The sequence below is a fragment of the Anguilla rostrata genome, chromosome 3 (assembly GCF_018555375.3).
Source record: "Anguilla rostrata isolate EN2019 chromosome 3, ASM1855537v3, whole genome shotgun sequence".
Taxonomy (NCBI): domain Eukaryota; kingdom Metazoa; phylum Chordata; class Actinopteri; order Anguilliformes; family Anguillidae; genus Anguilla; species Anguilla rostrata.
The window spans coordinates 49,219,370-49,232,005 of NC_057935.1; the positions used below are offsets into that span (position 1 = coordinate 49,219,370).

Here is a 12,636-nt window from a genome sequence, read left to right on the forward strand (position 1 = left end):
TGTCAGTGATGCACCGGTCAATACTGCCGGCAGTATAAATACTCAACGCCGGCACCACCGGCACGCTGATACAGTAATCAAACACTGGTCCTCGCGTCCCAAATCTTACGCTGTTTCGCACGTACGTTACAGAATATGTTAAACGTCTGCAAGTGAACCTTTAAGAGTATTAAAAACAGATTTAAAAATGATACGTGTGCAGGAGCGCATGCTGCTGGATTGAGGGTGTAGTAAGGTGTATGCGCAGGAAGCGGTGTTGATAGACGGTGCAGGGGAAACTGGCAGATGACCAGCGTTCTGAGCGCCGTTACTGGCCTGAGGTGAAGCGATGGGGAGAAGCGTGCTTTACAGGCGGGAAACTGACTGCAGTTTTGTAGGTGAAGAGGAGTGCTCTCTCTCCCCCCCTCTCGCCCCCCACCCCCATATGCGCTCCGTCAGAGCGGGGCACCTCAGGGAAAACCGTTGCTGACCCACACTGTCGCTAGCACACAGCACTGCTAACCCACAGTGCCGCTAGCACATAGTGCCACTAAGCCACAGCACTGCTAGCACACAGCGCTGCTAACCCACAGTACTGCTAACAGGCAGCGCTGCTAACCCACAGTGCTGCTAACAGGCAGCGCTGCTAACCCACCATGCCGCTAACCCGCAGTGCTGCTAGCACACAGTGCCGCTAACCCACAGTACTGCGAGTATGCCGTGCCGCTAACCCACAGTGCCGCTAACAGGCAGCGCGGCTAACTGTGTGTTAGCAGTGGCGCTAGCACGCAGCACTGCTAGGATGCAGCGAAGCTGACCCACAGTGCTAACCCGCTAACCCACAGCATGCAAAACAGGTTGTTCAGAGATCCGAGCACAACTGCAAAAAGCTAAAATTGAAACCTACTTAAGTCATTTGGTTCATCTTTTGTCAGTTCTCATCGCGGCAATTGAGTCTAGATTAACTCGAAAATTACGAATATGTATCCTAAGTTACATCTCTCACCCGAAATCTCACCGTTAGTTTAAACAAACGAAGGATACTAGCAAACGTGTATCTAAACACAAACACATTCGTATGTATATATACACACATACTGTACATACACACACATGTCCATGCTTTTAAAAAAATAAAAAATAAAATTCACTCAAGTGTAACAGAAACAGAATATTTGAGGGTGAGAGAGTTGGCGAAATGGATCCACGCAAGTCTGTATGTCGACAACGAGCTGTGCAGAGTTCCCTCGTCTCAAAGGAAGAGTTCCATTCAAACGTGTGTACGTACGACAGACAGGAGAACTACAGCCCGTCCACATGCATTGCTTTCTCCCCGTAACAATTTCTCAGTATGAGAAACTAAGTGAAATGAAAAGAACGAAAAAAAAAAACGAAAAACAAAACAAAAACATCCAACTTGGAGGAGTTAACTTAAAGAGGACCAAAAGATGTCTTCTGTTTGCCGAAGGGATCGAAGGAGGCGCGTGCCGAGTCTTTACTGGTGGGATAAAGCCGCTGCCCTTCACCATCATCATCATCATCATCATCATCATCCTCCTCCTCGGGATGCTGCTGGCACCACAGTGAGGAGCGGGGGTCGGCATTAGGGTGTGTGTGTGTGGGGGGTTGGCGGTGATGCTGGAGTGCGTTTTGAGGGATGAGCTGGCATGCGCTCAGTACCGCGACCCCCGACCTCACTGGCTCTCAGGCTCCCGAACAGCCAATCGCAGTGGCTCTCCCTAGATGGACTTGGAGGAGTCCTGCTTGCTGATCAGCACCTCCAGCAGGCGCAGTTTGGCTTTGATCCGTTTGTACTCCTTGTACTCCTCCGCCATGGGAGCGCGGTCCTCCTTCTGAGCGTTCCTGTGGTGGCGGGGAGGGGGGTTAGGGTTAGGAGTAACACACCCAGTGTTCCCAATGTGCACAGCTGAAGACCAGCAGGGGTTGCCCTATAGCACTAACGCTTCTACACTGCAAGACTGCATAGCTGTAAACAGGCAGACGCTGACTCCTTGTTGTGTAAAGTTGTGTAAGTCGCTATGGAAAAGAGCGTCCGCTAAATGCCTGTAATGTAATGCAATGACTCCTCACACAGGCAGAGCAGTTTTAACTACACTGCAATCTGGCAACCCTCCAGTCGTACTGCTCTGATATAAGACAGGGCTCTCAGGACAGTGCTCTGCGTCTGCGCTGGACTCTCACCTGCCGTTCTGCTGGTAGAACTCGTCCTCAAACTCCCGGATGGTCTTCCTTAGTTTCTTCTTCTCAGCCCGGGCCTTCCACAGCTGCTCCAGCAGCTCGGGCCTGTGGGGGGGGAAGGGGGGGGGGGGGAGGCACGTGCACGTCAGCTCCACGATTTAACCCCCCCCCCTCTGCTCTGAGCCCTCTGCCCTGCAGCTCCAATGCGGCTTTACACGGGCGTGCAAAAATCAGCGCTAACTGCCTTTCAGACTGGGGCGGGTGCTATTGACATGGAGGCCTTGTCTACACGACTCCTTTTCAAAAAACTATCAAGGTTTACACATAAAGAAATACCCACCAACTTATGGCAGGCTAACCGGAAAATTCCCGCCAGCTTACGGCATGCTAACTGGAAAATAACCTCCCAGCTAACAGCATGCTAACTGGAAATGCCCCCCAGCTAACAACAAGCGAACAGGAAAATACCCCCCAGTAAACAGCAAGCTAATGGGAAAATACCCCTCAGCAAACAGCAAGCTAACGGGAAAATTGAAGGTCGGAGTGTGGCACAGTGGGTAAGGAACTGGGCTGGTAACCGAAAGGTCGACGGTTCGATTCCCGGGTAAGGACACTGCCGTTGTACCCTTGAGCAAGGTACTTAACCTGCATTGCTTCAGTATACATCCAGCTGTATAAATGGATACAATGTAAAATGCTATGTAAAAAGTTGTGTAAGTGGCTCTGGATAAGAGCGTCTGCTAAATGCCTGTAATGTAATGTAATGTGAAGCTAAACATGCTTGCCTTAGCTGTAGCTACCTATCTATGTATAATATTTGGGGCGACATAGCTCAGGAGGTAAGACCGATTGTCTGGCAGTCGGAGGGTTGCCGGTTCAAACCCCGCCCTGGGCATGTCGAAGTGTCCTTGAGCAAGACACCTAACCCCTAACCCCTAACTGCTCTGGCGAATGAGAGGCATCAATTGTAAAGCGCTTTGGATAAAAGCGCTATATAAATGCAGTCCATTTACCATTTACCAAAATACCCCTCAGCAAACAGCAAGCTAACGGGAAAATACCCCTCAGCAAACAGCAAGCTAACGGGAAAATACCCCTCAGCAAACAGCAAGCTAACGGGAAAATACCCCTCAGCAAACCCCAAGCGAATCGTCTTCTGCTGCGTTCGTATTCGGGGAGACGGTGAAGCGCTCGAGCAGCTGCAGCTCAAAGCTGCCAGTCCTCAGTTCCATTAGACGGCCACTCAGTCATGCAGAGATTACTCCTGCATCCCGCCCTGGACACTGGAGCCACAGACACCGAAACGCATCGGGCCGGTCCCCGGTGGGCGCTCTAAATAGGCCTCACAGGAGGGGCGGGTGAGCGGATTGGGTGTTCTGGCCGACATGCTCGCCGGTGCGTAGGGAGCCTGGGTGATTGTGCATGTTTGTGTGTGACAGACTAGCGTCAGCGAGAGCACGTGCAGTGTGCTGGAGTACAATCAGTGTAAATCCTGTGAAGAGAGGACCACAAGTACACTACACACTGAGCTAGTCCAGTATGTCATTAAGTGTGCACTAAACTGTGTTGGTGTAGTGTGGTCTATGAAGTGTGCACTACATTGTGCTAGTATAGTGCAGTGCAGTGTAGTGCAGTTAGGTCAAGTGTGCACTATACCGTGCTGATAGTGAAGTGTAGTGAGATTATTAGCACCCTGCACTGTGCTGACACGGTGTAGCTAATGTAGAGGAGGGCGTCCCAACCCTGTTCCTGGAGATCTGCGGCCCTGTAGGTTTTCACTCCAACCCTAACAAAGCCACACCTCATTCAACAGCTAGAGGGCCTGCTGAGCGTGCCAGATTAGGGTTGAAATGAAACCCTACAGGGTGCTAGATCTCCAGAAGCAGGCTTTGGCAGCTCTAAGGTGGAGGTTTTCTCAGACGTCGTCGGGCTCGGGGCGGGAGCTCACATGGACGAGGCGTTGGAGCTGGACAGACGCAGGTCCAGGGCCAGCTTCCCGGAGCTGTCGTCCATTTTGGGCCGGAGCAGGACGTCCGGCTGGGCGGCGGGGTCCAGCGCGATGATCACCTCGGGCGAGCTCTCGCTCGTCACCTCGCTTAAATCCTCCTCCTCTTCCTCCTCCTTGATCTCATCGCAGAAGTGGGCCGTCTCTCCTTCGATGATGGGCTGCAGGGTCTGGCTCCGCCTCTTGCTGGAGGGGGAGGCCTTTTGGGAGACAATGGAGTCCCATTAGCCGACATTAACACTGAGACCTGCAGGAACACAGGTCTACTCTATTAGCACCATTCATTCTCACACACACACACACACTTAATCATAGCTTTTTTGGCCAGTGTAAATAGAAAACCTGTAGCATTTCTACTAACATTCCATTCAGAGAGGTATTTATTCATGTTATTTAGACCTAAATTTGAGGGTTAACACCATTTCTTTTGCCTCCCAAACACACAAAACAAAGGCTGCTAGTGCTTCTGGCTGCTCTAGAGCTGCATGTATACCAGAGGTGGAACGTCCAGGGGTCAGAAAGTAAAAGCCATGCGTTTCTATTCAACCATGAAATCATCCAACCAGCTGATTTCACTAATTAGTTTGACCTCCAGGCTGAAGAATTGCGGTAATTGGCAAATCCAGTTGATCGGTACAAAATACGGCAGAGGACTTTGTGACCCTGGATTTTCCATGTCTGGTACAGACCGACGAATGCGCGTCGCTGGCGGGGGCGCAGGCGAGACGTACGATGATGGGCGTGATGCTGACGCGGGTGAGCATCTGCTTGACCTGGCGGTAGCGGTCGTAGAGGGGCTTCACGATCAGGCGCTCCTCACGGGTCCCCTGGCAGGACAGAACACACCCCCCAGTTACCGCGGGCCCCTCCGTGGGGTTCCCCTTTTCCACAGCGTTCCCGCCCTGAACGTCTGAACCAGAGCCAGACGCCGCGACGGGAGCTCATGCATCAACCGCCTCTGGGCGGCAGCAAAGTCACACGCTCTCGGGCCCCGGGGACATTTGGGCTCCGAAAAATCATCTGCTCCAGAACCAAGTAAGGAAAATGACCTCACGGCCTGCCGCTGACAACTTGCCACCTCAGTGGAAGCAGTCACATGCTATCCGCGAGCCAATCGTTTTAACAGGGAAATTTGACGGACGGGGCGTGTTGGCTCCGCCCAGGGTGGGACGTGGACTCACTGGGCGTCCGTACAGGCCCTCGTAGTGCAGGAGGTTCTTCTGCAGCACAGTCTTCTCACAGGACAGCTGCTCCTTGCTCATTTTCTGCAGGAGAGAGTAAAGGGGGGGGGGGGGGGCAGTCAGCACTGGGCCCTCCTCTAAAGCACTGCTTAGGAAAACCCAGGAAAACCAATGCTACTGCATTATCACCCCTAAACTATTTCAGTGCTCACAGCTATGTGATGAGGGTGTGCTCTGTGCTGTATTAGATGCTGTTGGATGAGGCTGTGCCCTGTGCTGCATCATGCTGTATTCTGTGCTGTATTAGATGCTGCGCTCTGTGCTGTATTAGATGCTATACTCCGTGCTGTATTAGATGCTGCGCTCTGTGCTGTATTAGATGCTGCGCTCTGTGCTGTATTAGATGCTGTATTAGATGCTATACTCTGTGCTGTATTAGATGCTGCGCTCTGTGCTGTATTAGATGCTATACTCCGTGCTGTATTAGATGCTATACTCTGTGCTGTATTAGATGCTATACTCCGTGCTGTATTAGATGCTATACTCCGTGCTGTATTAGATGCTGCGCTCTGTGCTGTATTAGATGCTGCATTCTGTGCTGTATTAGATGCTATACTCCGTGCTGTATTAGATGCTGTACTCCGTGCTGTATTAGATGCTGTATTCCGTGCTGTATTAGATGCTATACTCCGTGCTGTATTAGATGCTGTATTCTGTGCTGTATTAGATGCTATACTCCGTGCTGTATTAGATGCTTATCGTGCGTATAGATGCTCTCCGGTGCTGTATTAGATGCTGCACTCTGTGCTGTATTAGATGCTGCGCTCTGTGCTGTATTAGATGCTATACTCTGTGCTGTATTAGATGCTATACTCCGTGCTGTATTAGATGCTATACTCCGTGCTGTATTAGAGCTGCCTCGTGCTGTATTAGATGCTGCGCTCTGTGCTGTATTAAATGCTGCATTCTGTGCTGTATTAGATGCTATACTCTGTGCTGTATTAGATGCTGTACTCCGTGCTGTATTAGATGCTATACTCCGTGCTATATTAGATGCTATACTCCGTGCTGTATTAGATGCTGTATTAGATGCTATACTCCGTGCTGTATTAGATGCTGTATTAGATGCTATACTCTGTGCTGTATTAGATGCTGCGCTCTGTGCTGTATTAGATGCTGTACTCCGTGCTATATTAGATGCTGTATTAGATGCTATACTCCGTGCTGTATTAGATGCTGCCTCCGTGCTGTATTAGATGCTATACTCCGTGCTGTATTAGATGCTATACTCCGTGCTGTATTAGATGCTATACTCCGTGCTATATTAGATGCTATACTCCGTGCTGTATTAGATGCTATACTCTGTGCTGTATTAGATGCTATACTCCGTGCTGTATTAGATGCTGTACTCCGTGCTATATTAGATGCTGTATTAGATGCTATACTCCGTGCTGTATTAGATGCTATACTCCGTGCTATATTAGATGCTGTATTAGATGCTATACTCCGTGCTGTATTAGATGCTATACTCCGTGCTGTATTAGATGCTATACTCCGTGCTGTATTAGATGCTATACTCCGTGCTGTATTAGATGCTATACTCTGTGCTGTATTAGATGCTATACTCCGTGCTGTATTAGATGCTATACTCCGTGCTGTATTAGATGCTATACTCTGTGCTGTATTAGATGCTATACTCCGTGCTGTATTAGATGCTATACTCCGTGCTGTATTAGATGCTATACTCCGTGCTGTATTAGATGCTATACTCCGTGCTGTATTAGATGCTGTATTCTGTGCTGTATTAGATGCTATACTCCGTGCTGTATTAGATGCTGTACTCCGTGCTATATTAGATGCTGTTTATACTTATCCGTGCTGTATTAGATGCTATACTCCTGCTATTGATGCTGTATTAGATGCTATACTCCGTGCTGTATTAGATGCTATGACTCCTGTGCTGTATTAGATGCTGTACGTGCTATACCCGGCTGTATAGATGCTGTTAGATGCTAACTCCGTGCTGTATTAATCTATACTCCTTGCTGTAAGATGCTGTATTAGATGCTACCCGTGCTCATGACGTGCTGTTTGATGCTAACTCGCCTCGATTAGATGCTGTATTAGATGCTATACTCCGTGCTGTATTAGATCCGTGCTGTATTAGATGCTATACTCCGTGCTGTATTAGATGCTATACTCTGTGCTGTATTAGATGCTATACTCCGTGCTGTATTAGATGCTGTATTAGATGCTATACTCCGTGCTGTATTAGATGCTATACTCCGTGCTGTATTAGATGCTATGCTCTGTGCTGTATTAGATGCTGCGCTCTGTACCCGGATGTCCTCGGGCCGGCCGTCGTCCTCTCTCTTTCCCTTCATGCGGCGCTGGATGAGCTCCAGGGTCTCCTGGCGGGTGGGCTGGCGGGCCCGGGCCTCGCCCTCGGACCCGCCCTCCTGGGCGCCGTGCTCCAGTGTGGAGCCGAAGCTCTTGGGCAGCGTGTTGCTCCGGGGCCGGATCTGGGGCGCCAGCTCGCCCTCCATCTTCTGCTTGGTGTCTGTGGGGGGGAGGGGGAGGGACGGAGGAGAGGGGCGGGGTCAGGACCGTCGAGAGGCGCGCGCATCACAGGGGCGACGGACGTGCAGGGCACCGCGGCCGCTAACGGAGCGCGCTCAGAGGGAGGCATCGGGCTTGTGGGAGGAGCCCTGCAGCTGCTAAGCCTGTGGGCGGGGCCTGTAACCGTGGACGACACGGCCTGCCCTGGCAGCGAGATGACCTCAATGCCCGCATTTCTCTGCCCTCTCACGGGGACACCACAAATAAAACCGCGTTTGAAAATGGCAGCATTTCACAAAGACCCTTTCCCCTCCCCCACCACCCCCAAATGACAATGCCCAACCACGCTCACCACATTTCACGACTACAGTTGACACACATGTGGAAATGGCCCCTCCCCCCTCACTTTTCTCTGTGATGCGATTCGGTGCGACCCGCCGGGGAGGGCGGGGTCTCGTCAGACAAGAGATCTAACCACAGGTTTAAAAAGACAGATAAACGAATAACTCCGAACAAGTGTTCTGACGTCTACTTACTGGCGTTCAGTGTACTTACTGAGGTGGGGTTCCTGTCTAGAGGCTGTGAGGGGGCGTGCGAGTGTTAAATGGGGTGTGTTCGGGGCGGAAGAGGAAGAGGAGGAGGAGGAGGAGTGGCGTCTGTGTGACTGAAGCACCGCCAGGTGCCTCATGGACCCTTTGGGAAAGTGATGCTGTCTTCCTGTTCAGGGGGACGTCCGGATTTTTGTTTTTTTTTTTTTTAAAGAGAAAGAGAAACTTATTGGGCACTGCACCTCAGGATTTGGAGGCGTCAGATGGAATGGACAAGGCAGATGGCAGGCTAACAGCGTGAAGGCGCCCCGTTTCTGTTTGCCCGTGCGAGGCCCTCTAAGCATGCAGCGACCGCAACCCGCCAACCTCTAGCGCCTGTTGGGGGTGGGGGGGGCCAGGAATGGCACGTGGGAGTTCACCCCCAAGCCCAAACCGCCTCCCCCTCCTTCCACCTCCACCCTCACCCCTCTGAGACAACGACCAGGTCCACCCCCAACTCTCCCCCCAGGTAGAGGGGAAGCTCCCAAATTTAAGGGCTTACCTTTGATCTGCTTCCGGATTTTAGTCAGGTCCGTCATCCACTTCAAGACCTTTGGGTTAGCTGCCTTGTCTCCGTGAGAGGGCTGAAAGGGGAAGAGGGGAACCGCAGTGAGACCTGCTCCGAATCTCCTCTCCTTCTCGAGCCAAAAAAAAACTTCAGAACAGACCGCTTTACCTTGTAATTCCTCTCCTTCTCAAACTGCTCCTCAAACTGCTTGATCTTCTTCTTGAGGTTCTGGAGTTTCTTGGTGAGCTGGTGAGAGACGGTGTCCGCCTTCACGCTGTCTTTGGAACTCAGGGAGGCGCGCCGCGGCCTGCACGGGGAGGAGAGGAGTCAAGAGAACGTTCCGGAAGGCGGGCCCCGCTCCTGCCCAGGCACTGCTCACCCGCCATTACAGTGTTTGTTCCTGAGCGTCGGCCAATGCGCCGATAACAGAGCCGCCCACGCTCATTCCACTGCCAGGCTCAGAGTCAGGCTAGCGGTGTGTGTGTGTGTGTGTGTGTGTGTGTGTGTGTGTGTGAGCATGTGAGTACGGGAATGAGTCTGCGATGTGTGTGAGAGCATGTGAGTACGGGAATGAGTCTGCGGCGTGTGAGTGAGCATGTGCGTGTGAGTGTGCGCGTGTACGCGAGCGTGGAAGGCTGAGTGGTCCCCTACCTCCCGCTGGACGACGCTTTGGTGGGGGAGGTGGCGTCGGGGTCCTGGTGCAAGAAGCGCTGACTGTGGCCGAAGTCCAGGAAGCGGCGGGCCATGAGCGGGTGGGCGTCCTCCTCCAAGGGCAGGGGCACCATGCGCCCGGCCAGGGGGGACAGCTGGGCCTCGCCCGACTCGCCCTCCTCCTGCCACGACTTGAAGGCAGGCACAGGGTCTGGGGGGGGGGGGGGGAGGGGGGAGGAGGGGCACACAGACACAGAAACGGGGACGGGTTACACCGGGGGGCGGAGCTCGACCTCGCCCGGCCCGCCTCCCTCACTGCTCTGTAAGGAGGGGGGGCGGGGCGTTACCGCGTGTTCTCCAGGTTGCCTGGAGACACAAAGAGAGACGGACGCTGAAGGGGGAGGAGTCAGGGAAAAGAAGACTACGCTGGAAACCTGGCGGACGGCACTGAGGGGAGAAAACGAGCCTGGTAGCTGGCAAGCCGAGCTTCTCAAAGCGCAGATCCCCGCGGCAACCACCCGCTCCGAAGCCCTGGGACTGATCAGACCTGGTCAATAAGGGTTCCAGGGAGTTGATAAAATGGTTACAATTGATTGTGGCTGCAGGTGGTGAATGCAGGTTTCGCTCCAGTGGTTGTAACAGGTCCTAGTGCTTAGTGAAGCCCCACTTCCCACTTAAAGAATCATTAGTGCGGCTGTATTAAGTCCTGCTACTGAGCACCGCTACTTTCTGTCCAAATATTCATCACACGTCATATTTAAACTAGAAACACCGCCACGCGGCTGTGTGCCTCCGCCAGCCAGTATCCAGTTTGGATATAAAATGTCATCGCTTCATCATTTTATCCTATTAGACATTTGTGTGAAACTTTTCATAATTAGCGTATGAATTCTTGAGTTATGGCCAAAAACGTGTTTTGTGAGGTCACAGTGACCTTGACCTTTGACCACCAAAATCTCATCAGTTCATCCTTGAGTCCAAGTGGACGTTTGTGCCAAATTTGAAGAAATTCCCTCAAGGCGATCCTGAGATATCGCGTTCACGAGAATCGGGACGGACGGACGGACAACCCGAAAACATAACGGCTGTGCCGTCGCGGAGGCAAAAAAATATTTTATGACATAAGTGCCATGTTCTCTTAGATTACCATTCACCTCCAAGGAGACGCAGTGTATTAGCAAGCTAACATTTTCTCCATTTATGTTACTGTACTGTACTGTAATTAGAGGGGGCAGACCCTACATGTGTGTGTTGTAATAGTCCATGTAGTGTGGTTATATCCTTGTATTCGTACATGCGCCGTATCATAGGGAACAGGCTGAAACATGGCTCTGATGAAGCCACAGCAACTCCGCTCCTGCGGGAAATCCTTCCTCTCCGCGCTGCTTCCCAGCTCTAAACTAGATAATGGGATCAATTATTATTCTAAATAGACACGGTTGACCGGGTCCGCAAAGTGCTTAGCTGCACAGAACATGGAGCGCATGTCACCTATCCGTTTAGCCTGATAACTGATCCACTTATGCAACTACACAGTTAGTTCGGACAGAGCCAAAGACGGAAAGGTCCCTGGACCGAGCTCCACGACCAGGAACGGCTGGGCCTGAGTGACGAGGTGGGGGAGGCTGGGAGGTTTTTGCGGAGGCAGGCTGTGGACGGGACAAAGTCAGGCCTATCCTCTGTCTCTCATCTCCATCACTCTCTCTGATTATCTCTCTTTCTCTGAATTCCTCACTCTCTCTCTCTGCCTCTGAATCTCTTTCTCTTAATAGCTATCTCTCTCTCTCTGAATATCTCTCTCCTCGAGTGTAACTGTGGTAACTGTGGTGTCGTCTGTAGAAGCCGTGACTTAAGGCACGTGAGACACAGGCCTTAACCAGGCCCTGGTGGGTGAGGAGCAGCGCTAACGCTAACGCTGACGGGCAGCCAGGGGCCTGGCGGTAAACTGCGTCCCGCCGGGGAGAGGCAAGGACGGACAGAGCGAGAGAGAGAGAGAGAGAGAGAGAGCGAGAGAGAGAGAGAGAGAGAGCGAGAGAGAGGACAGTCCGTTACTGTCCCTGCTGCCCTGACGTACGAGACCAAGGTACACCGCTACAAACGGAGAACTAAAAGTTTGTTCGCATACCGTTCAGAGGAGAAAACAAAACGAGCGAAAGAGAGAGAGAGAGAAGGAGCGAGGGAAGACGGACTGTTCCGACTGAAGGAGAAGAGCGGCTGCGTGTGGGGCCCGTGTGCGTACGCGGGTGAGGACCTGCCGGGGGAGAAGAGCGGCTGCGTGTGGGGCCCGGGTGCGTACGCGGGTGAGGGCCTGCCGGGGGAGAAGAGCGGCTGCGTGTGGGGCCGGTGCGTACGCGGGTGAGGGCCTGCCGGGGGAGAAGAGCGGCTGCGTGTGGGGCCTGTGTGCGTACGCGGGTGAGGGCCTGCCGGGGGAGAAGAGCGGCTGCGTGTGGGGCCCGTGTGCGACGCGGGTGAGGGCCTGCCGGGGGAGAAGAGCGGCTGCGTGTGGGGCCCGTGCGCACGCGGGTGAGGGCCTGCCGGGGGAGAAGAGCGGCTGCGTGTGGGGCCCGGTGCGTACGCGGGTGAGGGCCTGCCGGGGGAGAAGAGCGGCTGCGTGTGGGGCCCGTGTGCGTACGCGGGTGAGGGCCTGCCGGGGGAGAAGAGCGGCTGCGTGTGGGGCCCGTGTGCGTACGCGGGTGAGGGCCTGCCGGGGGAGAAGAGCGGCTGCGTGTGGGGCCCGGGTGCGTACGCGGGTGAGGGCCTGCCGGGGGAGAAGAGCGGCTGCGTGTGGGGCCTGTGTGCGTACGCGGGTGAGGGCCTGCCGGGGGAGAAGAGCGGCTGCGTGTGGGGCCCGTGTGCGTACGCGGGTGAGGGCCTGCCGGGGGAGAAGAGCGGCTGCGTGTGGGGCCTGTGTGCGTACGCGGGTGAGGGCCTGCCGGGGGAGAAGAGCGGCTGCGTGTGGGGCCCGGG

At 53.4% G+C, this 12,636-nt stretch overlaps 1 protein-coding gene across 4 annotated transcripts in view; it reads right to left on the bottom strand.

Moving 5' to 3' along the window:
- Positions 1-12,636, bottom strand: part of fam13b (family with sequence similarity 13 member B) — a 51,160-nt gene continuing 38,524 nt past the window's right edge. For 3 of the 4 annotated variants that reach the window (XM_064328031.1, XM_064328033.1, XM_064328032.1), the window contains 10 exons: positions 9,670-9,880; positions 9,187-9,325; positions 9,013-9,094; positions 8,479-8,640; positions 7,704-7,924; positions 5,365-5,448; positions 4,915-5,010; positions 4,127-4,383; positions 2,182-2,283; positions 1-1,842 (listed from right to left, as the gene is read on the bottom strand). In XM_064328031.1, coding sequence (XP_064184101.1) covers positions 1,719-1,842; positions 2,182-2,283; positions 4,127-4,383; positions 4,915-5,010; positions 5,365-5,448; positions 7,704-7,924; positions 8,479-8,640; positions 9,013-9,094; positions 9,187-9,325; positions 9,670-9,880 — 1,478 coding nt within the window. In that variant the 3' untranslated portion in view covers positions 1-1,718. The remainder of the gene's footprint in view (positions 1,843-2,181; positions 2,284-4,126; positions 4,384-4,914; positions 5,011-5,364; positions 5,449-7,703; positions 7,925-8,478; positions 8,641-9,012; positions 9,095-9,186; positions 9,326-9,669; positions 9,881-12,636) is intronic. The other variant, XM_064328034.1, reaches the window with a different exon arrangement.